This window comes from Microcaecilia unicolor, chromosome 4, assembly GCF_901765095.1.
Source record: "Microcaecilia unicolor chromosome 4, aMicUni1.1, whole genome shotgun sequence".
Classification (NCBI taxonomy): Eukaryota; Metazoa; Chordata; class Amphibia; order Gymnophiona; family Siphonopidae; genus Microcaecilia; species Microcaecilia unicolor.
The window spans coordinates 308,880,229-308,907,352 of NC_044034.1; the positions used below are offsets into that span (position 1 = coordinate 308,880,229).

Below are 27,124 nucleotides of genomic sequence, written 5' to 3' on the forward strand. Positions count from 1 at the left end.
TCAAGTCTATCGTAAAGGAGTGGTTGTCAAAGTTTTCCTTACATGATCCACTTCTGAGGCTTAAGAAAATTACAGAGGTCAACTACAAAATGAATTGACTTCAGAAATTGAAATTCAGATCAAATTGTGGTAACTATCCTAGCTTTTAATTCTGTAAATATGATGATGTAAGTTTAAAATCACTTGAAGGTTGCAATTATGTGCAACCTCGGGTTGTAGTTCTTAGATTTTTAGACTTTATTTCCAGCCCACAACATGCAGAACATATCATAATGGCACATTTGTATTTCATGCAGGACATCACAACCAAAGTTACCTCTGTAAGCTGTGTAGGAGTTCTCCAACTGCATTCCTACCAATGCGGGGTGGTACTTCAATATCATGCTTTCAATCGCTAGGGAAGGCAGGTTCCCTGGAGTCCTTCAGAGCTTGCTTGTCCCTCACTATTGATGTGATACTGAAGCAGCCCCCCCACCCACCCATCCCCACCCCCATGGCATAACTAGGTGTAGGACTCATGCATAGCGTACAAGAAACATTGGGGTCCTTTTACTAAGGTGCGCTGAAAAATGGCTTGCGGTAGTGTAGGCGCGGGTTTTGGGCATGTGCCAATCCATTTTTTAGCGTGCCTGTAACAAAGGCCTTTTTTGCCAAAAATGGACGTGTGGCAAAATCAAATTTGCCGTGCATCCATTATGGGTCTGAGACCTTACCGCCAACAATTGACCTAGCGGTAAAGAATCTGGGTGGTAATGACCTATGGACGTCAAATGCCACTTGGCGCGTGTCCGTTATGCGTACCCAAAAATAAAAAATATTTTTCAGATGCGCGTATCGGAAGCACGCCAAAAATTAAATTACCGCAAGAGCCACATGGTAGTCAGGTGGTAACTCCATTTTGGCGCACATTGGGCACACGTAGATGCTTACGCAGCTTAGTAAAAGGGCCCCATTGATTCTTACACATCACTTCATTGGGTATTAATGAAGAACTTTATATGTAATCTAATCTAATACAGAACTTGTTTACCGCACAAATCCTAACTGGAGGTTCTAGGCAGTTTACAACATAAGATGCCCAGATATTACATATAGAGAACTGCATCAATTATAATATATCAACAAATGGACAATAAAATTATAAATTTAATATCTAAATAAAAATTATCCATAAATAAAGAAAACTCTCAGAGCTTGTAAAATAAGGTTTTCAATTTTCTTCAAAATTGTAAATAATTTGACTCCATTCTGATACGTTGAGGTGGACCATTCCATATAGAAAGAGCATGAAAGGAGAATATAAAATCAAGTTGCAGCCCTTTAACAGTAGGGTATCTTAATAAAAATGTATCACAAACCCAAGATGAGGAAAATTATGATTGTCATAAACGTTGAATTAATAAATCTGGTGAATCTGTATGTAATATATGGAAAACAGTACAGACAATTTTGAAAGTAATGCAAGCTTGTATTGGAAGCCAATGAAGCCTATTAAGATACCCAGAGATTGGATTGGCCCAAGGCAATCTGCTGCCTGAGTCGAGAGATGAGATGGCATCCTCAGCCCCCTCCCCTGGCATCCTGCCCCCCCCCCCCCCCCCCCCCCACCACCACTATCAACTCCCTCCTCGGAGCTACAATCATGGAGTAAGGTGGTTGGGAGTGAAAGAAAACTACAAACTGACAGGAGACAAGCAATTAAGTTTATTACAAAATGATGAAAATACATAAACCATATATATTTATATTATTATATGACCTTTAAAACCAAAGTGGAACAGCCTAATGGAGTCAAAACACCACAAAAGAAAAATGTCTCATTTGTTTCACCAGGGTTGACCTCTGGTGCTGGTGGCTGCCAGGACTTAAGCTGCACACTTCTAAGGCCTGGGATGAATAACACAAGTACTTACAGAGAACATAAGAACATAAGAGTAGCCATACTGGGTCAGACCAGTGGTCCATCTAGCCCAGTATCCTGTTTTCCAAACAGTGGCCAAGCCAGGTCACAAGTACCTGGCAGAAACCCAAATTGTGGCAACACTCCATACTACAAATCCCAGGGCAAGAAGTTGCTTCCCATGTCTGTCTCAATAGCAGACTATGGACTTTTCCTCCAGGAATTTGTCCTTCCCTTTTTTAAACCCAGATATGCTAACATGTATAATTATTCATTCACGGAGCATTCCCAGATCAACCAATAAAACTCTCCCAGCAAGAGGTACAGAGCAGAAATAAAATGTTTTACTTTACAACTCAACATACAAACTCTGGTGTCAAATCAATGATAGCAACACAAACTCTTTCCACTGCCAAACATTTCCCACCTGCTCCCTTGTTAGCCCTCAGCCCCCTTTACCAAGCCCCAGCATCAGACTAGTCTCTTCAGTCCCTTTCTCCTCCTATCTGCCCAGCACCAATAAATCCACTGCAGAGAAGGGAGCTCCTTTCTTAGCTCAAGCCACCATGCAGGAATTGCAAGTAGAGAATGAAGAATATTTCCTGTACCACACCAGGGGCATCGCTGCTATGGGGCCACGGGGCCAGGGCCCCCGTAGATTTGGCCCTGGACCCCTACCGTCGACCTCCCCGCCCACTCGCCTGCCCGCTCGCTGTCGCCTACCTGGGCTGGCGGGGACCCCATCCCCCACCAGCCGAAGTCTTCTTCCTTTCAGGTTTCTGAGTCTGACGTCCTGCACGTACAACATCCAGGACGTCAGACTGAGAAACCTGAAAGGAAGGAAGAAGACTTCGGCTGGCGGGGGATGGGGTCCCCGCTAGCCCAGGTAGGCGATGGCGATGGCGAGCGAGCGGGAGGGGTCGAGAGGGGCGGCGGGGGGTGTCAGCGATGATGATGGCGATGATGGCGATGATGGTGATGGCAGCGGCGGGGGGTGGGCAATGATGATGATGGCGGCAGCGGCACCAGGGGGGGGGCTAAAATGTGCCCCCCACCTCTGCTCTGGCCCGCCCTACCGCTGAAGGTCAGATACGCCCCTACCACACATGAAACAGAAAGCAGCTTCTCTCTGATTTTAGCAGCTGTGTGGTGCTGGCAGCCAGAGTAGGTGGAGCAAAGAACGGAACTCCCCACTCTAGCTGATTTAGTGGTGCCAGACCAAGCAGGTACTAGAAAGAAGCAGCTGGCATGTTTTGGTGGAACCAAAAGAGGCTGGTGCACCACAACAATATGAAAAGGGTGGCCCATCCCAAAAAGTGACATTCACCACCACAATCACTGGAAATTTAAAAATGGCATTTAACTATTAACATTTTCATTTTATTTAACTGTAAACATCATTAAGCAATGGAAACATGCACCTATAAAGTTTTCCAAGAAGAGATTGGAAAATCATCCTTCTCTGATGAACTTACATAATGTAGATCACAGCAGAAAAGAACACATTGGGCCCATCCACCCTCCCTAGTTGTGATTTGTTCACTTCCAGTTGATAACTGATTTATTTATGCCCCTCTTTCCATATATTTGCATAAAACAAGTTACAACAAGGCACACTAATACCTAGCAAATAAGTAATGTTTAAATTCAAAGCATTAAAAAGGCAGGTAATTACAGATTCAAAGTAAAACAAAATGGAATCTTTCACAAATCTTAGAGAGAACAAATTAAAACATCAAATACAATCATAACACAATTTCAAAGGAAATGCACCCTGAAGCCAGGAACCAATAAAATGAAAACTCCTAAAAACATAATCCAAACTGTTAAAAATTCCCAGCTAAACTATGGCCATGTAAAACAGAATAAAATTCCTCAACCCAAACTCTTAAAAACTTCCAACCAAACTATGGATAATGTATAACAGAAAACAAAAATTGCTCAATTTCCAAATACTAAAACTTCAGGTCTTCAAAATTGTAAACTTTGTTAAACAGGTTTTAATTGGAGTCTTAACATCCCATTAATGTTTAATACACAAAGTTCTTTTGACATTTGTATTTCAAAGAGATAGAATCAGAAAAGAAAAGGCCCTGATTCTAGTTTCCATCAATCTTACTGGTTACAGTGAGGGAATTATAAGCAGTGCATCACTGGCCAATCAGAAGAGGTGAGAGAGCCATATAAATTAACCATCTCAACTCGGTGACTGCACCCTACATCTCATGTCTTTTACATTAACTTTCAATACCTCTCCTACCACTACCCTCATCATCAGCCCTGGGCATACCCATAGATGATAAACAACTGGTTTTGTCATCTTTTTAACAGTTGACCTCATGAGGTGCTTTTTAAAGCTATTTTCCTGTGGCCCCTGCATTGGTATAGCAACTATAGAACTTCCTACCCTCTGTGTTTCTCACATACCACACAGTACACAATGAATGAAAAAGTAGATGTGCATGTCTTGTGATACAAATTAAAGCAGCGTACCATCACTGAATTATCCATGGGTGAGGTCAAGAGAGCTTTTTTTAAAATTTATTTGCTGGCAGAGCCAAAGAACTGAGGTTTTGTAAATGACAGATTCTTTCAGTATAAGTACACATTGTTCATTAGCCTCCCCTCACCCCTTGTATTTGGTAGTGCACCATTCTATTGGCCCTGGAGTATGCTAGATTCTTCGCAGATTCTTATAGCTTTTATTTGACCAACAGTAAGAAATATCCAGACTGTGTGATACTTGAGCTTTGGAAACCATGTAGGTCTCTCATTCAGACTTATGCAACATCACTTTTGGATTATTCTTCTGTTAGTATAATAAATACTTGGCCTGCACAGGACTCAAGTAGTCTAGGTATACAGATAGGACCAGATCAGTACATAGCATTCAAAACTGGGTTCCGAAAAAAATTGGCACTAAGGGGTCCTTTTACTAAGCAGTGGTAAGCCCAATGCAGGCTTACCACTTGCCATTCCGAAACTACCGCCGGCCCAATGTCAGCACTGGCAGTAGTTCCACCCCAGTGCTTGGCATTTCTGGTGCTAGCGGAAATACTTGAGAAATATTTCCACAAGGGGCTACCCGGCAGTAATCAGGCAGCGCCACATGCTACCCAGTTACCACCGGGTTAGCGTAGGAGCCTTACCACCACTTCAATGGGTGGCGGTAAGTGTTCCCCCTGCATGGCCACATGATAAGAGCAATCTTACCATATAGCCATGTATTTTTTTTGGCCTTTATACCTGCTGCAATAAAAAGGGCCTCAGCGCGTGACAATAACAGCTGTTAGCGCAGGGCTCTTTTTACCACAGCTTAGTAAAAGGGCCCCTAAGTGCAATTCTATAAAGGACAAGTGCCCTTTATAGAATCAAGCTTACCGTCAATGTCCATGACTAACTTTAGGTACCAGACATGCCTGCTGAAACCTGGTCTAAATGTTGGCACCCAAGATAGGCGCACTGAGGATGTATCGTATAACTACATGCGCAATATTTCAAAATCCTGCAACATACCATGGCCACGCTCCTTTTCAATTTACTCGCTAGTAGAGTTAGGTGCCATGTATTATAGAATAGCACAGTCAAATATGCATGCAAATATTAATGAGTGCTAATTAACATCAATAATTAGTTGTTAGCACCCAATTATTTATAGTTAAGGGCTCGTTACTCAATTAAATTGTGCACACATCTTGGGCACATGCTCAAATTTGGGCATGCAAATCTGGGCATCATATATAGAATCCAGGAGCTGTGTTTCATGGAGGTTATACCAAAAGCCAGAGAATATAATTTGACTTAAATGATACTTGGATACTGAAAGATGTGCCAGAATAGCACTGGTCCTAAAAGAGACCCAGTACAAACATTTCAAAGACAAAGAAGAAATCTCTCTGAAAATGGTCTGCTTTCAAAAAAAAAAAATAACAGTACAAGTTATCTAGTCAGGCTCCTGTACATCAATGAAAATTCTGAAAATATGGCTGTTCTTTTGTATTTATGTAGCTGGTCACTTTCTAAGTTCCAGACATCAGAAAGAACTTATTGGTAATCACAGATAGTTCAATGGAAAAGTAGCTCTTAATTCTGTGGTTTAATTTCTGTATCGCTGATTATGATTTGCATCCCACTTTGGGCAGTCAGTTGTCAACAATAAGTAAATCAGTTTTGTGCTCAAACTTGAGTAGGTTATCCATTGTATACCCCACCTTTCCAAAATTAGTTCAAGGCATAAAATACATTCTAATTAGCATGACCATACATAGTAATAAATAACACATAATGAATGTAAATACATCATAATGAAAACCTTTTAACAGTACAAATAAAAACATACCTTGAAAACCATCATGCATAAAACAATACTAAAATGTTAAATCACAGGAATAGGGAGGGTCATTGTTTCTATCATAAAATAATAGAATTACAACTGTCAGAGCTATCTGAATTTTGCAATAGGTTATTAAACTGAATGTTTTTCTTTTCATTTTCTTTCCCTAACATTTATATCATTTATTCATACTTGATTGAGATGGCAAGGTCTAATTCAGAGGCTGGGACATTAGCCTCAGATGTTAACTTATCTACTGATTCTCTATATGGTAAAGAAAAAAAACTCTCCCTCTTCACTCCTAAATGTGTACAATAGGACTGTACCCACAATTATTGTAAAGCATTTCCTGCCAAAAATGCAGTCATTTAATTTGTGCAGCAAATCTACCCAATGATAACAATGGGGCAAAAAAGGTCACTCAGCAATAAAAAATGTGTGTACTTGGTAATTGGTCCTCATAAAGTATCTTCAAATCATCATAACAATGAAAAAGTGCGTATATACAGTCCATTATAAACTGTAAGTTTGTGTGTTTGCAAAGAAGTATATATGTGAAGTATAGTAATAGTCCAAACAAAAAAACAGCACCACGGGCCTTTAAAAATGGAACACAGTTCTTTAATGAATGAGCCTTGACAAAAGGACCCGACACGGGCCGTGTTTTGGTGACTAGCACCTGCGTCAGGGGTCACAGTGATGACGTGGAAAACTTGGGGAATAACTTGAATATATTCCTCTACAATATATTATTCCTTACCCCACGTCTCATATAGTAAAAGCTACAAAGCAACAAGGCACTTTCACTTTCTGTATCCAAACGGAAAGTGAAAGTGCCTTGTTGCTTTGTAGCTTTTACTATATGAGACGTGGGGTAAGGAATAATATATTGTAGAGGAATATATTCAAGTTATTCCCCAAGTTTTCCACGTCATCACTGTGACCCCTGACGCAGGTGCTAGTCACCAAAACACGGCCAGTGTCGGGTCCTTTTGTCAAGGCTCATTCATTAAAGAACTGTGTTCCATTTTTAAAGGCCTGTGGTGCTGTTTTTTTGTTTGGACTTTAGTTTGTATTTCGTTCCCTCTCTTTTATCCTAGTATAGTAATGGTAACATGTATTTAGTGTATAACGCACATTGATTGTTAGAATGCTTTGCTAGTAGTTCTATGATTAAATTCAATGCACAAACCATGGATGATGCTTTTTTTCATTGATCCTCTGTGACCTTGAAAAAAAGTGAAATGATCTTCAGAATATCATAGCTTCCCTTTGGGGTAATTGAGGTCATGGGTGGAAATCTAATCTAGATTGTGATCCCAATAATGTCTAAAAAACCGTATTAGTAACTCATCAAAACTGCCAGTTGATAGGGCAACTTGTTGCTTGCCCAAATGGTAACATCTATAGTTTTAATGGTTTTGTACTAGAATTCAAGGTTGAACAAAAACTGGCTTAAGCTTCCAGAATAAATAAGATAATGGTAAATTATACTCAAAGGAACCACGGAGAATGAAATATAAACCAAAAATATAAAAAAAGATGTGTGTAAACTGGATCATATCTGAATATTCCACTTTCCTTTGCCATTGTACAATGTATCTGTTGCTTTTCCACATCTGTCCCTAAAGTGATTACCACCTTCTGACTGTTCTCTATCCCAACTCTCCACTGTCTTCTGTGTACAGCTGTGCTGCCCTTGCATGTCTTTCCTAGCTCTTCACTTACTGTCACCTGTGGACTCAGAGGAAGAAGATCCACTCCTTCGTCCATCACCTTTAAAATGCTAAAAAGGAGCCCAATAATTTCAACTGCTAACTTTTTCTCCAGCAAGTGCACTGCATTGCTTTCAACTCATTGCCAACATACTAGGATGAACATCACATATATCAAACCACTGTTCTGCCACCTTCTTCTTAGGCAAAAGGCCATTACAAGGCAGGTTTGGATTAATCAGCTGATCTCTACCATTCACGACCTTCCAAAAGAAGACTCCCTTAAAAAAAAAGATGGCCTGATGAGTGTATGAGTAGTAGACTGCATGTATGTTTCCAACTGGGTGGTCTCCAGAGACAACTGCAGGAAAGACATCCACAATCTTCTTAGGATAACCACTCACTCTTTGGTGGTTGTTTATGTTAAATGCAGTCACCTGTGGAGATACAGATAATAGAGCTTTCATTCAAATACATCCTTGCAGGATAATACAGTAACATTTCTTTACAGAATGGGTGGTAGATGCACAGAACAACCTCTCAGTGGAGGTTGTAGAGTTGAGGATTGTACCTGTATTCAAGAAAGCATGGGACAGGCATGTAGGATCTCTTAGGGGAAGAGATAGTAGATGATATGCATGGGCAAACTCGATAGGCCATATGGCCTTTATCTACCGTCATTTTCTCTGTTTCTAACTTTGCAGGTTGTCATACATTTTATTGAAACAACATAGCAATTATACAAAGATGTTGCAGGTAAAGTTTTGAGATGACAAAGACCTCCTCCTATTTATTTCTGCTGGCTGTCCAGGACATTTGTGTAGTCTGTGTCTTGAAATTATGGAAGATTTCATCAGCAATGGTAAATCAGCTGAAAAGCCAGATGGACACATTTTTAGAGGATGAAGATAATGGGAAGTATGACAATATAGCTACAAGAAGAAAGGGGGCGTTGATGCCCCTGTATAAATCATTGGTGAGGCCCCACCTGGAGTATTGTGTTCAGTTTTGGAGACCGTATCTTGCTAAGAATGTAAAAAGAATTGAAGCGGTGCAAAGAAAAGCTACGAGAATGGTATGGGATTTGCGTTACAAGACTTATGAGGAGAGATTTGCTGACCTGAACATGTATACTCTGGAGGAAAGGAGAAACAGGGGTGATATGATGCAGACGTTCAAATATTTGAAAGGTATTAATCCGCAAACGAACCTTTTCCGGAGATGCGAAGGCAGTAGAACGAGAGGACATGAAATGAGATTGAAGGGGGGAAGGCTCAAGAAAAATGTCAGGAAGTATTTTTTCACAGAGAGAGTAGTGGATGCTTGGAATGCCCTCCCGTGGGAGGTGGTGGAAACAAAAACGGTAACGGAATTCAAACATGCGTGGGATAAACATAAAGGAATCCTGTTCAGAAGGAATGGATCCTAAGGAGCTTAGCCGAGATTGGGTGGCAGAGCCGGTGGCAGGAGGTGGGGATGGTGCTGGGCAGACTTATACGGTCTGTGCCAGAACCGGTGGTGGGAGGCAGGGATAGTGCTGGGCAGACTTATACGGTCTGTGCCCTGAAAAGGACAGGTACAAATCAAGGTAAGGTATACACAAAAAGTAGCACATATGAGTTTATCTTGTTGGGCAGACTGGATGGATCGTGCAGGTCTTTTTCTGCCGTCATCTACTATGTTACCATATGTAATTAAAGGAAAAGAGAGAAACCAGCAATCCTGAGCCAGTCACCAAATTTGGCAAAAGGATCCCCAGCATCAGAGGCCAATACAGGCCAATATTCAAAGCAAGTTACACATTCACCAGCAGCCAGTGATGTTGATGGCATGATGGACATTATCTCCTTAAAAGCAACCCTTCACAAAGCCCATTTGATAACTGCCTACTAATCCCGACAATAACAGTTCTAAGCGATAGGCCGGTAGCTAGAACACTGCATGGGATTTTTCCTCAGCTTTGGTAAAACCACCACCCAGGCCCTATACATGGAAGCAGGCAATTGCTGTCCATCGAGCACCGCATTAAATACTCGGACCAGAATTGATGCTAAGAATTGGCTTTACCCATAGCCATGTCTTTAATAGCCATCAGTACTTTCGCCTCCTGAATGTCCCAATTCAACCAAGTTTGTTCAGCCGCAGAGAGGCACGGCATCTTCAACGAAGCAAGGTAAGCCTGTGTCGCCTCATCTGTGGTTGTCATCTCAGCAGTGTAGAGCCATTCATAAAATTTACGAAACTCTTCTGCTATGCCCGCGTTATCATTTATCGTTTATTTATTTTACTATATTGTTCAGTGGCGATCCTAGCCGGCATGACACCCGGGACAGATCGCCGAGGTGCCCCCCCCCCCCGGGTGCAGCACGCCCCCCCCCCCCCCCCCCCCCCGTGAAATGACACTCCCCCCCGGGTGCACGCCGCTGGGGGGGGGGTGCCGCGGCACGCGCCTGTCAGCTGAGTTTGCTGACTTCGCTAACTTCGCTGCAGCTCCCTCTGCCCCGCCCCCGGCCGGAACAGGAAGTAACCTGTTCCGGGGCAGAGGGAGCTGCAGTGAAGTTAGCGAAGTCAGAGAACTCAGCTGACAGGCGCGCGCCGCAGCACCCCCCCAGCAGCGTGCACCCGGGGCGGACCACCCCCACCTTGGTACGCCACTGATATTGTTACTTATTGCAAAGCAAATCAGAAAGGTTCACAAAACAATTATTGTAAAAACCTTAAAAATAATATTCATTTAGGAACTCCATTAAAAGATAGGAAAGAAGACAAATCTCTCACACAGGAGGGCAAGTCAAACAAAGCATACAACTGTCACTTTCATACATCAAACACAAAGACAAACATCACAACTTAGGAACCTGTGCAATCTACTGAGATTCTGCATCATTTGATGGTAAAAGCTAATTCGTAGTAACAGGTTTTCAATGCTTTATGGAATTGAGTGTAAGACCTTTCTAATCTAATTTGCTTTGGTAGTGAGTTCCATAATGCAGGGGGAAAGAAAGTAAAAAGCTCATGAACGAGTGGATTCCCATTTGGCCCTAGATGTTGGGGATAAAACCAATCTGTTATCTGTTAAAGAGCAAAGAATAAGGCCAGGTGTGTATGGAACAGGGGCGTAGCCAAACCTCAATGTTTGGGGGGTCCAGAGCCCAAAGTGGCTCAATTAAACACTCTGATCCCCCAAATCCAAGCAACCTTCAAGAGCAGCTTCCATCACTTGCGACAACTACGCTGTGTGTCTCCTTACATTGTGTGTCTTTCTAGGATTAGAACTTGGTTATTGGACAGAAAACAAAGGGTAGAGTTAAATTGCTATTTTTCTGAATGAAGGAGGGTGAATAGTAGAGTGCCGCAGGAATCTGTACTGGGACCAGGGCTATTTAACATATTTATAAATGATCTGGAAACCAGAAAGACTAGTGAGACAATTACATTTACAGATGATGCAAAACTATTCAAAGTTGTCAAAACACATGCAAATTGTGAAAAATTGCAGAAAGACCTTAGGAAACTGGAAGACTGCGCATCCAAGTGGCAGATGAAATTTAATGTGGACAAATGCAAAGTGGTACACATTGGGAAGAATAATCTGAATCATAGTTACTGATGCTAGGGTCCACTCAAGAAAAAGATGTGTCACTATAGACAATACACTGAAATCTTCTGCCCAGTGTGCGGCGGCGGTCAAAAAAACAAATGGAATGATAGGAATTATTAGGAAAGGGATGCAAAATAAGACCAAGAATATTATAATGCTTCTGTATCTCTCCATGGTGTGACCTCACTTTGAGTATTGTGTTCAATTCTGGTTGCTATATCTCAAAAAAGAAAAGGTTCAAGGAAGAACGACCAAAATGATAAATGGGATGGAACTCCTCTCATATGAGGTTAGGGCTCTTTAGATTTGAAAAGAGATGGCTGAAAGGGGATATGGCTGAGGTCTATGAAATCCTGAGTGGTGTAGAACGGGTAGAAGTGAATCGATTTTTCACTCTTTCAAGAAGTACAAATACCAGGAGACACTCAATGAAATTATATGGAAATACATTTAAAACAAATAGGAGGAAATATTTTTTCAGGAGGAAATATTCTTTCACTTAAAGAATAGTTAAGCTCTGGAACTCGTTGCCGGAGGATGTGGTAACAGCGATTGGAGTATCTGGGTTTAAAAAAGATTTGGACAAGTTCCTGGAGGAAAAGTCCATAGTCTGTTATTGAGATGGACATGGGGGAAGCCACTTCTTGACCCAGGATTGGTAGCATGGAATGTTGGTACTAATTGGGTTTCTGCTGGGTATTTGTGACTGGATTAGCCACTGCTGGAAGCAGGATACTGGGCTAGATGGATCATTGGTCTGACCCAGTTTGACTATTCTTATGTTCTTATGTTCGCTGCTTGTTTTCATTTTATTGACATTTTCCATATTGTTGGAAACAAATGGCCAACCCTAATAATTTGTCTATGTATGTATTTTAAATGTACCTTGGCATAATATATCGTCTTTTAAATCACTATGACCTGTTATTATCTGTATGAAAAAGGCAGAGAGCATAGACAGAATGCAGACAGAAAAATTAGTTGAATAGCAGTGATATGCAGTTGTTTTCAGGATACAAAAGCCTAAACTAAACAGATAGCACTGGTGTGGTACCTCCACTTTATATAGATCACCTATATGGATAGTAATGCTAAATGTACTTATTAAGGTCTTCTTTTATCAAGCCATGCAAGCGGCTCCCGATGCAGTAATGCTGACAAAGTCTATTCACTTTGAACGGGCTCCATCGGAATTGCCACGCTGGAACCTCTAGTGTGGCTTGATAAGAGAGGCCTAAGTGGTGTCACACCCCGATACAGAATTGGCAAAAGATTTTTTTTTCTTTACCTGGATTACCGGGTACAGGGAGCTTTTGGTTGATCTGGAAAAAAAAAACTCAGCTTGATAGTTCTGACTACTTACAACCTAATCAGCTATCAAGCTATGTCTGTGATTCTATCACCTGTGAAGCAAATCAGTGGGAGGGAAATTTTAAAAGCTTTTCCTGCTGGTTAATGGGTGTTTATTCAGAGGAAAATCCCCTCAAAGTTGCTTAAACTCCTCTCCAGGCATAGTTTGGGGTTTGCAGGGGGGAATGATGCACCTCTCTCACCCCTCAAGTGTTGGAAGTGTTAATGCTGAGTTAGTCCCCCTCTCCCCACTGCCAATATGGCAAACTGCACTGATGTCTGCAGATATAAATGCTTGTGTCAGAAAAGAGATGGAGAAAGGAGTAGGAAATTCCAGGAGTATATCTGCACCTGCTCCAAAACACTGCTGATTTTTAAAAGCTGCCCTCACATTTATATAGTTGTGATTAAAAGGCATAATGGAAAAGTTTATAGGTCTGCCAGTTTTCTTTTCAGAAGATTAAAATCTGTCTTTTATTGATGACCAAGATAGAAAATTCAGATTAAACATCATAAATTCAGCCAAATAAATCACATTTTTTCTGAGAATTCTTATTTTACTATTTCCACCCCAACAGAATGTTGAAATTATATATAAGGGGTTAAAAATGTCTGTCTGTACATTTGTCCACCTGTCCATATATGAGGGCACAATAATTCTACTACTACTACTAGTTATCATTTCTATAGCACTACAAGGCATACGCAGCGCTGTACACCATACACAAAAGGCAGTCCCTGCTCAAAGAGCTTACAATCTAAATAAAACAGGTAAACAGACAGAACAATTAAGGGTATTATTATTATTATTAGCATTTGTATAGCGCTACCAGATGCATGCAGCGCTGAACACCTGATACAAAGAGACAGTCCCTGCTCAAAAGAGCTTACAATCCAAATAACACAGACAGACAAGACAGTTACGGGCGAGGGAAGTAATGGGTGAGAAGGAAGGAAGGGACAAGGGGAGGGCAATTGAGTAGTGGCCAGGAGCCAAAAAGCAGCAGTGAAAAGGTGGGTTTTCAGCATAGATTTGAAAATAAGTAGAGATGAAGCTAGACGTATAGGTCCAGGAAGTCTATTCTAGGCATAAGGTGCCGCGAGAGAAAAGGAGCGAAGCCTGGAGTTAGCAGTGGAGGAGAACTTTAAACTTTAACGGGATGGAACCAAATTTGACATGTGGAAAAGAAGGGGAAAGAAACACTTCAAAAATAAGCCAGATCAGACTAGGATTGAGAAATAAATCCCCTCCTCTGCCCCCCCCCCCCAAAGAAGTTGCTGGCAGAGAGTAGCAATTCACATCCATTGCTTGCACTTCCTGACATTTTTCTTGAGTCTGCCCCCCTTCAATCTCATTTCATGTCCTCTAGTTCTACTGCCTTCCCGTCTCCGGAAAAGGTTTGTTTGCGGATTTACTAAGGGAGCATACTGATTTTGGATGGGCCTGAGTCCAAAGTGGGTGGACCTTGACCCACCATAGCCCACCCATGGCTACACCACTGCCTTTATGCAACGGCTTTGAAGGGAAATCCCTTCTTCCTTTAGAGAACCTGTCCCCTTGTGTAAGGGTGTAGATGAACCATGGAAAGAGGGGAGAGAAATAGAAGCAAATAAATCTTTTGGGGGGGGGGGGGGGCTCTGGAGTGTGAATCCAGAAGGACCACCCTAAAGCTGGGATACACCCTTTACATCTTTTTTTTTTTAACAAGGCAGCTTTCATCCTGGTTCATATTAAACAAAATCCATGAATCTTCCAATGTTTGCTGGAATATTGGGACATTCTAATGTACGCAAATCCAGTACATTTTGCTGCCTTTTGCTTATATCCATGGCCAATTCGCATCGATCTGATGCAGATTTTGTCATCAATAAGCTTTTCTTATCAAAGGATGCTTGTCAAAACAATCGTATGCACCCAAGGGTTTTCTGTGGATACACTGAGCTCATTCATAAACCTGCAAGAGACCATAAAAAGGTGTGCAGAACCTTACCAAGTGATCTTTGAAGAAATAGATGTTTTGATCTCTTCTGTCAAAGAAGGCTGCATCAATGGGACCAGAGATGCCAGGAAAAGCTTGTGAAATATGCTTGGGATAGCTGCAACCTTGAGAATCTTCTGAGAGCACTCGATCATTCTCACTGTCATATCTCCAGTACTGGGTTCCTAAAGAAAAGAACGTTCCTTAAAGCAAGAGTCCATATTACACAGCACTGCATATATATGTCACTATTTGTTGGCTGGTTTTTGCGTGGGTGACATGATGTCATACTTATGACTACTGTAATTCTATCATTATACTGCCAGTTCCCTATCTAGAATTACTTTCAAAATGGATATGCTGTAGAAACTGAATCATCCTAAGAAGAGAATCTCAAGTGCTGAGTTAGGTATACACAATGGAGGCAAATGGCTACAGTGCCAAATTTTCATAGTCGGCTGCTGTCATGCCACTTGTATAGAGCAGCCCTGGTCCCACAGCAAGAGTGAGTTCAGCAAGAAATATAAGAGCATAAAAATAGCCATACTGGGTCAGACCAATGGTCCATCTAGCCCAGGATCCTTCTTCCAACAGTGGCTAATCCAGGTCACAAGTAAGAACATAAGCAGTGCCATACTGGGACAGACCGAAGATCCATCAAGCCCAGTGTCCTGTTTCCAAACCTGGACAATCCAGGTCACAAGTACCTGACAAAGATCCCAAAACAGTGCAATACATTTTATGCTGCTTATCCTACTACATAAGCAGTGGATTTTCCCAGGTCCATCTTAATAGTAAATACCCGGCAGAGTCCCTAAAATCTTCCTGCAATTTTTCAGTCTGCATGTATTTTAACCACTTTGAATAGTTTTGTGGCATCTACAAATTTTATCATCTCACTTGTCATTGCAATTTCTAGATCATTTATATGTTAAATAGCACAGGTCCCAGTACAGGTCCCTGGGGCCCTTTTAGTGGGTACCGCAGTGCACTTCAGCCAGGTGGACCCAGGCCCTTCCCCCCCTACCTGTAACACTTGTGCTGGTAAATGGGAGGTCTTCAAAACCCACTGTACCCACATGTAGGTGCCCCCTTCACCCCTAAGAGCTATGGTAGTGTTGTACATTTGTGGGTAGTGGGTTTTGACGGAGGGGGGTTGGGGTCTCAGCACGCATGGTAAGGGAGCTATGCACGTGGGAGCTTTTTCTGAAGTCCACCGCACTGACCTCTAGGGTGCCCAGTTGGTGTCCTGGCATATCAGGGGGGGCCAGTGTACTACGAATCCTGGCCCCTCCCATGACCAAATGGCTCAGATTAGGACGTTTTTGAGCTGGGTGTTTTTAGTTTCCATTATCGCTAAAAAAAAAAAAACAAACGCCCAGCTGAAAACGTCCATTTTTTTGATAATACGGTCTGTCCCGCCTCTTCACGTACCCGTTTTCGGACATAGACGCCCATGGAGATAGGCGTTCGCAGTCGATTATGCCCCTCCACGCAGTTTACAGTTTCTATTATAAGTACTTTGCACTGTCCCTAATGGGCTCATACTCTAAGTTATATATTGTACCTGGAGCAATGTAGGGCTAAGTGATTTAGCTGCGGAGGGAATTGAACCTGGTTCCCCAGGATCTCAACTCACTGCCGACCTTCAGGCAGAAGTGGGAACTGAACTCAGTTCCCCGGGTCTGCAACCCATTGTACTAACCATTAGGCCACTCCTCCATTCCTGTGTTAAACTGCAGGGCACTGGACTTCCTGATTCACCTGATTCTGACCCACAGAAGGTGGCACTGCCTTCGAAAGCTAGTCAAAAAATGTATTGCTCTCCCAATAAAAAAAGGTATTATTTTATCTTCTTTTATTGTTTTATTTTATTTCTATTTGTTTCCTGATTCACCAAAATACATGTCTGCTATGACTAATAAATGTAACATTATATACGATTCATCAAATTTTGCAGCTAGTGGATCTCAACCATTCTCTTCTCCTCATTTCCCTTCTGTCCTTTAATATTTCTTTTCATTGTTCTTTTGTTAACCTTATGGCTATAGTAATTCTCTGTGATCTGCATAGTATTTCATGGGAATAGGGAAACCAAATTACTTCCTGTATGTAGCAATTAATAATAATTGTGGCTTTTATGTGATGCTTTGTCCAATGTGTCTTACAAGAAATACACAATACAATGTAAACAAATACACAATACAATGCATAAATCAATGCAAAATTATCTGCTTTATTTTTTATCAGGCACTTACCTTATGTAACTCATTAGCTTTATATTTAAAAGCTGAAGCTATTTGTGAGAAATTTTAACAAGTACTCAGCAAAACTATTATTCAAGCAGGCATTTAGTTGATTGGCGAGGTTTAGGAGCAGCGACTGCCAGTCGGTCTTTGGATTTATCCTTCCCTGTCCCTTTATTGTAATGTCTATGATTATTTTTGTATTTTATATTAAGTAATCATTGTAAACCACTTTGATGATTTTTATCGAAAGGTGATCTAACAAATTTTAATAAACATAAACAAATTAATAAACGTAAACAGAAGGGATAGATCTATGCAGGGACCCAGGACTTGCAGAGAGTGAGCCTTGTTAGCAGAGATGAATCAGACAAGAATACCCAGAGGAAGATGGAGGGACAGCAGACTAGACAGTACCCCTACTTACTGATTCAAGCCTCATGTAATGAATCATGCATTAGAAACTTCTTCATGTAGTGTTCTAACTCATACACTGATAGCCACACCCTTTTTTTGCTCTAGTTCTTTGTGATTCAGATATGTTTTTCATATTCCTTGTTGTCAGTTCTACTGTGAACCCAGTGAATGAACCACGTGTTTTCTTAATGGTTGTTACATATCACTAGTTACCTAGTGACTGAACCATGTAGTTTGTTACTGGTTCCTATGTGTATTGCCTTCTAGTAGTGGAGAGGAACAGCAATATCTGTTACCTTGGGACAGTGGCACCTTGTGGTTAAACTGTAATATCTATCCTTTTAAATCTGTTTACAGTAATATCTAATGGTACTGGTTAAATATATTAACACAGTTTTATTGTACTTCTCTTTCAAAAGCAATAGAATATTTTGGAACCACTCCATTCCAATTACGCTTCTGCTCTTTCCTCCACGTTAGAGGCACACAAAGACAAGATAAAAACACACAGAGACAGCACAGATTCAAACATGTTTACATACAAGCACGCCAGCAAGGAGGTTGGAACAAATTCCATAAGCTATGCTCCACATGCTTTCCCTGCTTGGTGATGGTTACAAAAGCTGAGCTGCTCATAGATGATAGGGATTGTGAGAAAGTGAATTCCAGTAAGTACCTCTGAAGAAATAGATTGCATCCCTTGACCAGGTCCAGATGTGCAAAAAGGCATCAATTCCATCTGAAGGGAGGCCAGGCCAGCCTGTGGAAATTGCAAGAGGATCCCCATAGCGAGTTCTGTTATGGTGATTCTCATACATCCAGTACCAGTCCTTTCGGAAAAAGTAGGTGTTATAGCGTGCAACCAATTGTCCTTCTTGGTTTCTTTCTTTTCTAACCCAGTCAAAGACAGTGTCAAAGGGGCCTTCACATACACCTATAAGATGAAAGAAGATTTAGATGTAAACTTTGCTTTAGTTTAGGCTAACCAGATTAAAAGAACAGGCCACAATGATTAACAATGTTTGTGCTTTTATCTGCACTGAGGACATTTTGCCTGGATAAATGGCTTTGATTAGTGCCCTCACACACCCCATAATTCTATAAAGATGTGCACCCAACTGTGTGACGAGCACTCAAAGCTTCACATGCAATTTCTAGAATAGTTACATGCATAATTTAAACTAAACTATTATACAGGCCTTTACTGAATTGGGAGTGACTGGCACGGTGTTAAAATGGTTTGGAGAATTTTTAACAAACTGTACATATTCGGCATAATTCTATATATGTGGCACTCAAAATTGCGTGTAGAAATTTGGGCTTGCACACAATTTAATTGAATAACAAGCCAAGTAGCAATGATAATTTGGTGCTAATATTCAATTATTGGCACTAATTGACATTAATTAAAATTTACGTGCATTTTAGGCACAGGGATCCATGCATAAATTTTACGTGCAGATCTGAAAAGGGGGCAAGGCCATGGTTGAAATATGGGTGGATTGAAGGCATTCCAGGAATTTACACACAGTTTTACAGAATAGGGGAGATCTGTGCGTAATTTAAGCACAAGAATTTGCATCAGGTTTTACTTGGTGTTAAATCCTCGTGCCTAACATTGGGTGCAGATCCTGGCGCTAAACACTATTCTATAAATGGTGCTAAATGCTAAGCATGAAATTTTATCGGCATTGATTTTTCAGCACCCATATATAGAATTTTGGCTGTTATATAAAGAAAATGATGAAACATCCCTACTCTGGCGGACACTTTCTGGGGTGTCTCAGAGTTCGCCAATTTCTCCATTGTTGTTTATTGTTTTTCTCAGTCTGTTGAGTAAAGTGGTGTCTAATTTAGGAGTGTATGTTTTGTCATATGCCGATGATATATTCTTATTATGCCCTGAGTTGAGTTCCTTTGAGGATACGCTTCAAAACTTAAAACAAAGTATCTCATTAGTCAACACTTGGACACATAGGAATTTTTTAAAATTGAACAAGTTGAAAATTAAAATCCTATGGTTTTGGCAATTTTGATTATCTACCTGTTAAGGAGCTAAGGGCCCCGTTTACCAAGCTACAGGTGTCTCCTATATTTAAGTACAGTAGGTAATTTGGTGGTTTTGGAGGGTTCACAATTTCCTCCACAAATATACAAGGCAGAGTGTGATTTGGGCCTGGATCCCCTTGTTCACCGTCCACTGCATTAACCACTAGGCTACTCCTGGGAGCTGCTTGCTGCTGTGTTGGGTATGCCCATAACACCTGATGTTGTCATAGCACCTAGTATCCCCTTTCAGCTTCACTTTTTAAGGGTGTGGGAGGGGGACAACATCAACTGGAGGATTATGGAGTTGTCAAGCTTGAATCCCTCCAGTAGTCAGCTGGTCATCCAGAGCACCTTTTTGTAACTTAGGCCTGATTGAAACAGATCTAGATAAAAACAAACTTTTTTTTGTGCCTTAGATGGTTTCTTCCTGTTCCATTATCACTGAAAGATGCCCTGATTTTGAGCCTGCTCTAGTCCTGCCCAAAACGCACCTCCAACATGCCCCCTTGTTATTTGGACAAGCTCAGTGAAAAATGTCTCATTTCTGTCTTTTCGAAAATCGCAATTTAGATGTTTTTGGCAGGTGGAGTTCTACCTGCTTTGAAGATGAGCTCCATAATCAGCAGATAAAGACCTATACGGTCCATGCAATCTGCCCAATAAGGTATCCAGAATTGTATCTGGCACTCTGCGCAAATTCCACTTCTTCAGGATTAAACACTGGCATCATCAACAGGACAATTGGCAACTGGCCTTGTCAATATCATATGTGCAGTTATATAATGCAATCTTGGGACATACCACTACACTTTCAACCCTACAAATGTCTTCCCTTCCCCCACTGCTGACTAGCATCATTTATTCATTAATATCAACTTTATGATTCTTCCACTCCTTCCCCATTGAGATATGCAGCACCCACAATCATAGTATGCCCTTTGAATTTGATGCAATACACGCATACTTAATTTCTAGCTTTCCCAATTTTGAGGTACAGATTCTGATTCCCAACTGCTGAAGATTTAATTGAGCAGTGCATCTCAATTAACCAGTTTCCGGCAGGTCTTTTAGCTCCTTACTTATCTTACTGATTATTCTGCTCTTCTCAACAAAAGCTGCTATCCCTACCTAATGGGATTCGAGAAGACAGGGAGCTTTTTCATACTTTAGACCACAGTTGTGGAATTCTTTACCGCTGCTTATTAAAGAGGAAAAGCAATACATAAAGTTACAGAAAATGATCACAACTTGGCTTTTTAGGGAATCTTAAGCAATGATTTTAAGGTTGCAGCTGTTTATTGCTATAATTTATTGAGTTTTATTAGTATCGTAACTGTGGGGGATTTTGTTTTATTATTGTATGTAGGTTAATGATTATTATGTTCTTCTGTTTATTATCCCATGCATTGAATGATTGATACAGGTGTGTAATTCAAAATTAAAATTAAATTACAAAGCCATTCCTGGGCATACGTTTCTTGAGTTTGATGCAATACAAGAAAACTTTTATGTAGATAGATATAAATTACTGTAATTCCATTCTTTATGGCATTTGTGACAAGGGCATATATAGATTACAGTTAGTTCAGAATATGTCTGTTAAACTAATAATGGGCTCTCAGAGATTTGACCATGTAACCCCTCTCCTTTGTGCTGAACATTGGTTACCAGTGACCACTGGATCACTTACAAAATTCTTCTTTTGCTATATATGCTCCATAATACAGGACACGTATTATACCTCTTATACCTCCTAATACCTTACACACCTGCACATACTCTGCACTTCTCACAAATCCATCATTCCATCTTTTTGACATATTTGTTATAATTTTGCATGGAGCCATATTTTTAGTATAGTTGGCCCCTCCCAGCTTCATTTAGAAAATTCCTTGACTAGATTTAAAACTGGCTTGAAAACTTTTCATTTCCAAAATATTTTTGAGTAAGGTCAGCTACCTTCAAGTCCCGCAGAGACTATTTCAGGGCATGACACAGAACTGTGGAACTGGACTCTTTCTTTGGCCTAGTTATACAGTGGTGGAAATAAGTATTTGATCCCTTGCTGATTTTGTAAGTTTGCCCACTGACAAAGACATGAGCAGCCCATAATTGAAGGGTAGGTTATTGGTAACAGTGAGAGATAGCACATCACAAATTAAATCCGGAAAATCACATTGTGGAAAGTATATGAATTTATTTGCATTCTGCAGAGGGAAATAAGTATTTAATCCCTCTGGCAAACAAGACCTAATACTTGGTGGCAAAACCCTTGTTGGCAAGCACAGCGGTCAGACGTCTTCTGTAGTTGATGATGAGGTTTGCACACATGTCAGGAGGAATTTTGGTCCACTCCTCTTTGCAGATCATCTCTAAATCATTAAGAGTTCTGGGCTGTCGCTTGGCAACTCGCAGCTTCAGCTCCCTCCATAAGTTTTCAATGGGATTAAGGTCTGGTGACTGGCTAGGCCACTCCATGACCCTAATGTGCTTCTTCCTGAGCCACTCCTTTGTTGCCTTGGCTGTATGTTTTGGGTCATTGTCGTGCTGGAAGACCCAGCCACGACCCATTTTTAAGGCCCTGGCGGAGGGAAGGAGGTTGTCACTCAGAATTGTACGGTACATGGCCCCATCCATTCTCCCATTGATGCGGTGAAGTAGTCCTGTGCCCTTAGCAGAGAAACACCCCCAAAACATAACATTTCCACCTCCATGCTTGACAGTGGGGACGGTGTTCTTTGGGTCATAGGCAGCATTTCTCTTCCTCCAAACACGGCGAGTTGAGTTCATGCCAAAGAGCTCAATTTTTGTCTCATCTGACCACAGCACCTTCTCCCAATCACTCTCGGCATCATCCAGGTGTTCACTGGCAAACTTCAGACGGGCCGTCACATGTGCCTTCCGGAGCAGGGGGACCTTGCGGGCACTGCAGGATTGCAATCCGTTATGTCGTAATGTGTTACCAATGGTTTTCGTGGTGACAGTGGTCCCAGCTGCCTTGAGATCATTGACAAGTTCCCCCCTTGTAGTTGTAGGCTGATTTCTAACCTTCCTCATGATCAAGGATACCCCACGAGGTGAGATTTTGCGTGGAGCCCCAGATCTTTGTCGATTGACAGTCATTTTGTACTTCTTCCATTTTCTTACTATGGCACCAACAGTTGTCTCCTTCTCGCCCAGCGTCTTACTGATGGTTTTGTAGCCCATTCCAGCCTTGTGCAGGTGTATGATCTTGTCCCTGACATCCTTAGACAGCTCCTTGCTCTTGGCCATTTTGTAGAGGTTAGAGTCTGACTGATTCACTGAGTCTGTGGACAGGTGTCTTTCATACAGGTGACCATTGCCGACAGCTGTCTGTCATGCAGGTAACGAGTTGATTTGGAGCATCTACCTGGTCTGTAGGGGCCAGATCTCTTACTGGTTGGTGGGGGATCAAATACTTATTTCCCTCTGCAGAATGCAAATAAATTCATATACTTTCCACAATGTGATTTTCCGGATTTAATTTGTGATGTGCTATCTCTCACTGTTACCAATAACCTACCCTTCAATTATGGGCTGCTCATGTCTTTGTCAGTAGGCAAACTTACAAAATCAGCAAGGGATCAAATACTTATTTCCACCACTGTATGTGAAGAAACAGTGCTTTAAGCATGTAAAATGTGTAGGATATTTTCCTGCATTAGGTCCTGAAGTGTATTTCTCCTGTTTAGCCAGCAGATGGTGCATGTTTATGATTAATTTATTACAGATATTGTATTCTTGACCCCTGAGGTAGGCGATTTTCACCACAGAAACATGGCCCCATGTCGGGTCTCTGTTTGGTGCAATACAGGAATTTGTGATAGACATTCCCTGTGTTGAAGCTTGTGACACACTCTCTGCTTCTTCGTTTTCCTTGCTCTATGTATCCACCATGTTCGCCATGAAGTAAGGTATTCTTATGTTACACATGAGTCTGTCCCACCAGAAAGGCAATATTAAAAGAAAAAAAAAACAACAAAGATTTGAGCAAAAGTTCTGTTAATGCTGCTTGTGAAATATCAGGCATGAACTTCCCGTAGAAGTGTCTTCCTGTTTTATTGTGCATTCAGATACATGGAGCAGCCTTCCAGTAGAAGTGGAGGCAACAACAGTGCCACAGTATATTGTAAAAAAACCTATTTAAGTATAAATAATCTTTAGCTTCAAAGAAGTGAAGGGAAAGGGATCAATAAGAAATAATTTGGGCAGACTAGATGAGGTCCTGCTGTCCTTGTTTCTTGTCATAGTCTAGCAGAATCACAACAGTATGTTGTGAAGAAGCAGCAATTAAGGTAATTTCAACCCAGAATTGAAAGTGATACTGTTAGCCTGAGGTGCCAGTGCTCCTAAAGTATTGAAGTTTAACTGGATAATTAACTGAAAAACAGGACATAATAGCTGGACATTCAGAGAGGTTAAGGTTGATTTACAGAGGCAATGCACTACATAGGGCAAATTTGTACTCAGCTCAGGGATCTGCTGGGCTTACTTTAAATATATGTCTTTTGTAAGATTTTCTATTAAGACTAATTAAAGTATTTTTCTGAATAATTTATAGCAGATTTACAACGATTTAAGAGAAAACATTGTAGAGATTAATCATTGTTAATAGATACAGATCCTATATGCTCCTGACTTTGACAGTTATGCTTCTAAACTGGCTTCTTTGAAAGTTGAATAGGGCTGAGTGCCTAAATTTATACTCAAAATTTCCCTAAACTCCTAAACTTGAGCATAGAAAGTTGGTGGCAAAAAAGGTAGATTTAGGGACGGGAAAAACTTTAGGAGCTTGGAACTGATTTTCATCACTAGGCGCGTAAATTAGGTTCATAGATCTAGGCAAATGAATGGCAGATCTAAATTGTTAGCCAGCAACAAGGAAGAGGGAATCAAAAGTGCAGTGAATGAAGCACCCTAGTCCCATCAGGTTTTCAGAATAGCCACAAAGAATAGGCATGAGATAGATTTGTATGCATTGCCTCAACCACATGCCAATCTAACTCATGAATATTCATTGTGGATATCCTGAAAATCTGATGGGACTAGGTATGCCCCGGGACTGAGTTTGCTGGTGTGGAGAAACAGACTTTATTAAAGGACACGAATGGGCTGTTTTTCAGCAGTTTACCTCTGTCAGAGCTAGTTAGATAAATATTCCAACACCATAGATATTGTTTTTCAGATGTGAATTAGCTTGACAAGTTCATGGCAAAAATAAAAGCAGTTTAAAGTTTTTGATACACTGGCATTTTTTTTCATCTAGTCTTTACGTGTGTGCAGTATTTTTTGTCCTGCAAATTAGCAGAGCAAGTCTGCTACACATGCTAGATTACTTTACTGTGGGGCCCCTTTTACAAAGGCGCACTAGCATTTTTAGTACGTGCTAAAAATAAGTGTGCGCTAAATGCTAGAGATGCCCATATATTCCTATGGGTGTCTCTAGCATTTAGCGCACATTAATCATTAACGCGTGCTAAAAACACTAGCGTGCCTTTATAAAAGACCCCCCTAAATGAGCTAAACAATATCTACAGTGTTGGAATATTTATCTAACTGATCCCCCAACCCAGGCAAACTGCTGAAACATGGCCCATGTCAGGTCCTTTAATTAAGTCTGTTTCTCCACACCAATTCTTGGGACCCAGTGTGGGGCATAATCGAACAGGGCGCCCAAGTTTTTCTGAGGGCGTCCTTGCAGGACGTCCCTGCGAAGGGGCGGGGAAACCCGTATTATCGAAACAAGATGGGCGTCCATCTTTCGTTTCAATAATACAGTTGGGGACACCCAAATCTCAACATTTAGGTCGACCTTAGAGATGGTTGACATAAATGTTGAGATGGTCAACCTTAGAGATGGTCGTCCACAGTTTTCGGCCATAATGGAAACTGAGGACGCCCATCTCAAAAATGACCAAATCCAACTCATTTGGTCGTGGGAGGAGCCAGCAATCATAGTGCACTGGTCCCCCTGACATGCCAGGACACCAATCGGGCAACCTAGGGGGCACTGCAGTGGACTAACTGATGCACTAACTGAACGGAAAAAGCCCTTCCCTTACCGATCCCTTAGCAATTCGGAAAGGAACGGCATGCATGAAGGAAATCGCATGCAAATGAGCTGCTCGCTGTTAGCTCATTTGCACACGATTTCCTTCCTAAGGAGGGGAAGCCAGTACAGAGCAGCCAAGCGTTATGCGTGGCTGCTCTGCGCATACCAAAGACCGCTTTATACATGCAGACAAGCTGCATGTATAATAGCTGTCTACAACCTTAAAAAAGTACAAGTCCAGGTGAAAACGTCCAAGTGCTCGTTAGGGATGTCTTTTTTTTTTTTTTTTTTAGTATGGGTGAAGGATGTCCAAGTGTTAGGTGCCTTCACTAGCCTCTATCCAAAATGTAGATGTTTCTGTGAGAAGGACATCCATGCCTTTGCTATGTCTCTGACACCCCCTTTATTTATTTATTTGGATTTTGGATCACAAGTAGCATCAGTGGGATTTGAACTGGTCACATCTGGATTGCAAGACCAGTGCTCTAACCACTAGGCCACTCCTCCACTTCACTCTACTCTACTCCCTTGAAATTTGGCTGTACCTGTAGGGGGGGGGGCAGTTCAGGACATCCAAAATGTTTGAAAGAAGGATGTCCACACCTTTCTTATGCCTCCGCTGACACACACACACCCAGGGACCTGCATACTGCTGCGATGGACCTGAGTATGATATTTGAGGCTGGCAAAAAAAGGTTTTAAAGTTGTTTTTTTCAGGGTGGGAGGGGGTTAGTCACCACTGGGGGAGTCAGGGGAGGTCATCCCCGATTCCCTCTGGTGGTCATCTGGTCAGTTCGGGCACCTTTTTGAGGCTTAGTCGTAACAAAAAATGGACCAAGTAAAGTCGGCCAAGTGCTCGTCAGGGACGTCCTTTTTTTTTTCCATTATCGCTCGAGGACGCCCTTGTGTTAGGCATGCCCGGTTCCGCCTTTGCTACGCTTCCGACACGCCCCCGGGAACTTTGGTCATCCCCACGACAGGAAGCAGTTGGGGACGCCCAAAATCAGCTTTCAATTATGCCGATTTGGGCGACTCTGAGAGAAGGACGCCCATCTCCCGATTTGTGTCGAAAGATGGGCGCCCTTCTCTTTCGAAAATAAGCATGACTGTGTTTTTTTCTACTCTGCAGATCTAAATTGTTAAGCATAACTTTTAAGCTCCTAAATTAATATGAACGTTCAGCTGAAAAATTTAGAAGTCAGTATTCAAATTGAGTTAACCAGGCAGCCACGTTATTAATTTTAATGTGGCAGGAGTAAGGGTGAGGACAGAGAAGAAATGAGTAGGCCCACCCACTCCACCTTTGGGCACACTCAGAAATGGATTTCTGGCTACACTGCTGGGCAGTCCTAACTTTGCCTGCTTAGACATGTGGGTATGGCATTGAATATCAGCCATATCTAGATAGCTTCCAAGCATCGCCAGATATTCAGTGTCAGGCCCGACACTAAATATCCATAT

At 41.5% G+C, this 27,124-nt stretch overlaps 1 protein-coding gene across 1 annotated transcript in view; it reads right to left on the minus strand.

Moving 5' to 3' along the window:
• Positions 1-7,457: 7,457 nt before the first annotated feature.
• LOC115469318 (matrix metalloproteinase-21-like) overlaps positions 7,458-27,124 on the minus strand; it is a 53,819-nt gene continuing 34,152 nt past the window's right edge. The window contains exons 5-7 of the mRNA XM_030201824.1: positions 18,218-18,475; positions 14,891-15,063; positions 7,458-8,385 (exon numbers count right to left, since the gene is read on the minus strand). Coding sequence (XP_030057684.1) covers positions 8,083-8,385; positions 14,891-15,063; positions 18,218-18,475 — 734 coding nt within the window. The 3' untranslated portion in view covers positions 7,458-8,082. The remainder of the gene's footprint in view (positions 8,386-14,890; positions 15,064-18,217; positions 18,476-27,124) is intronic.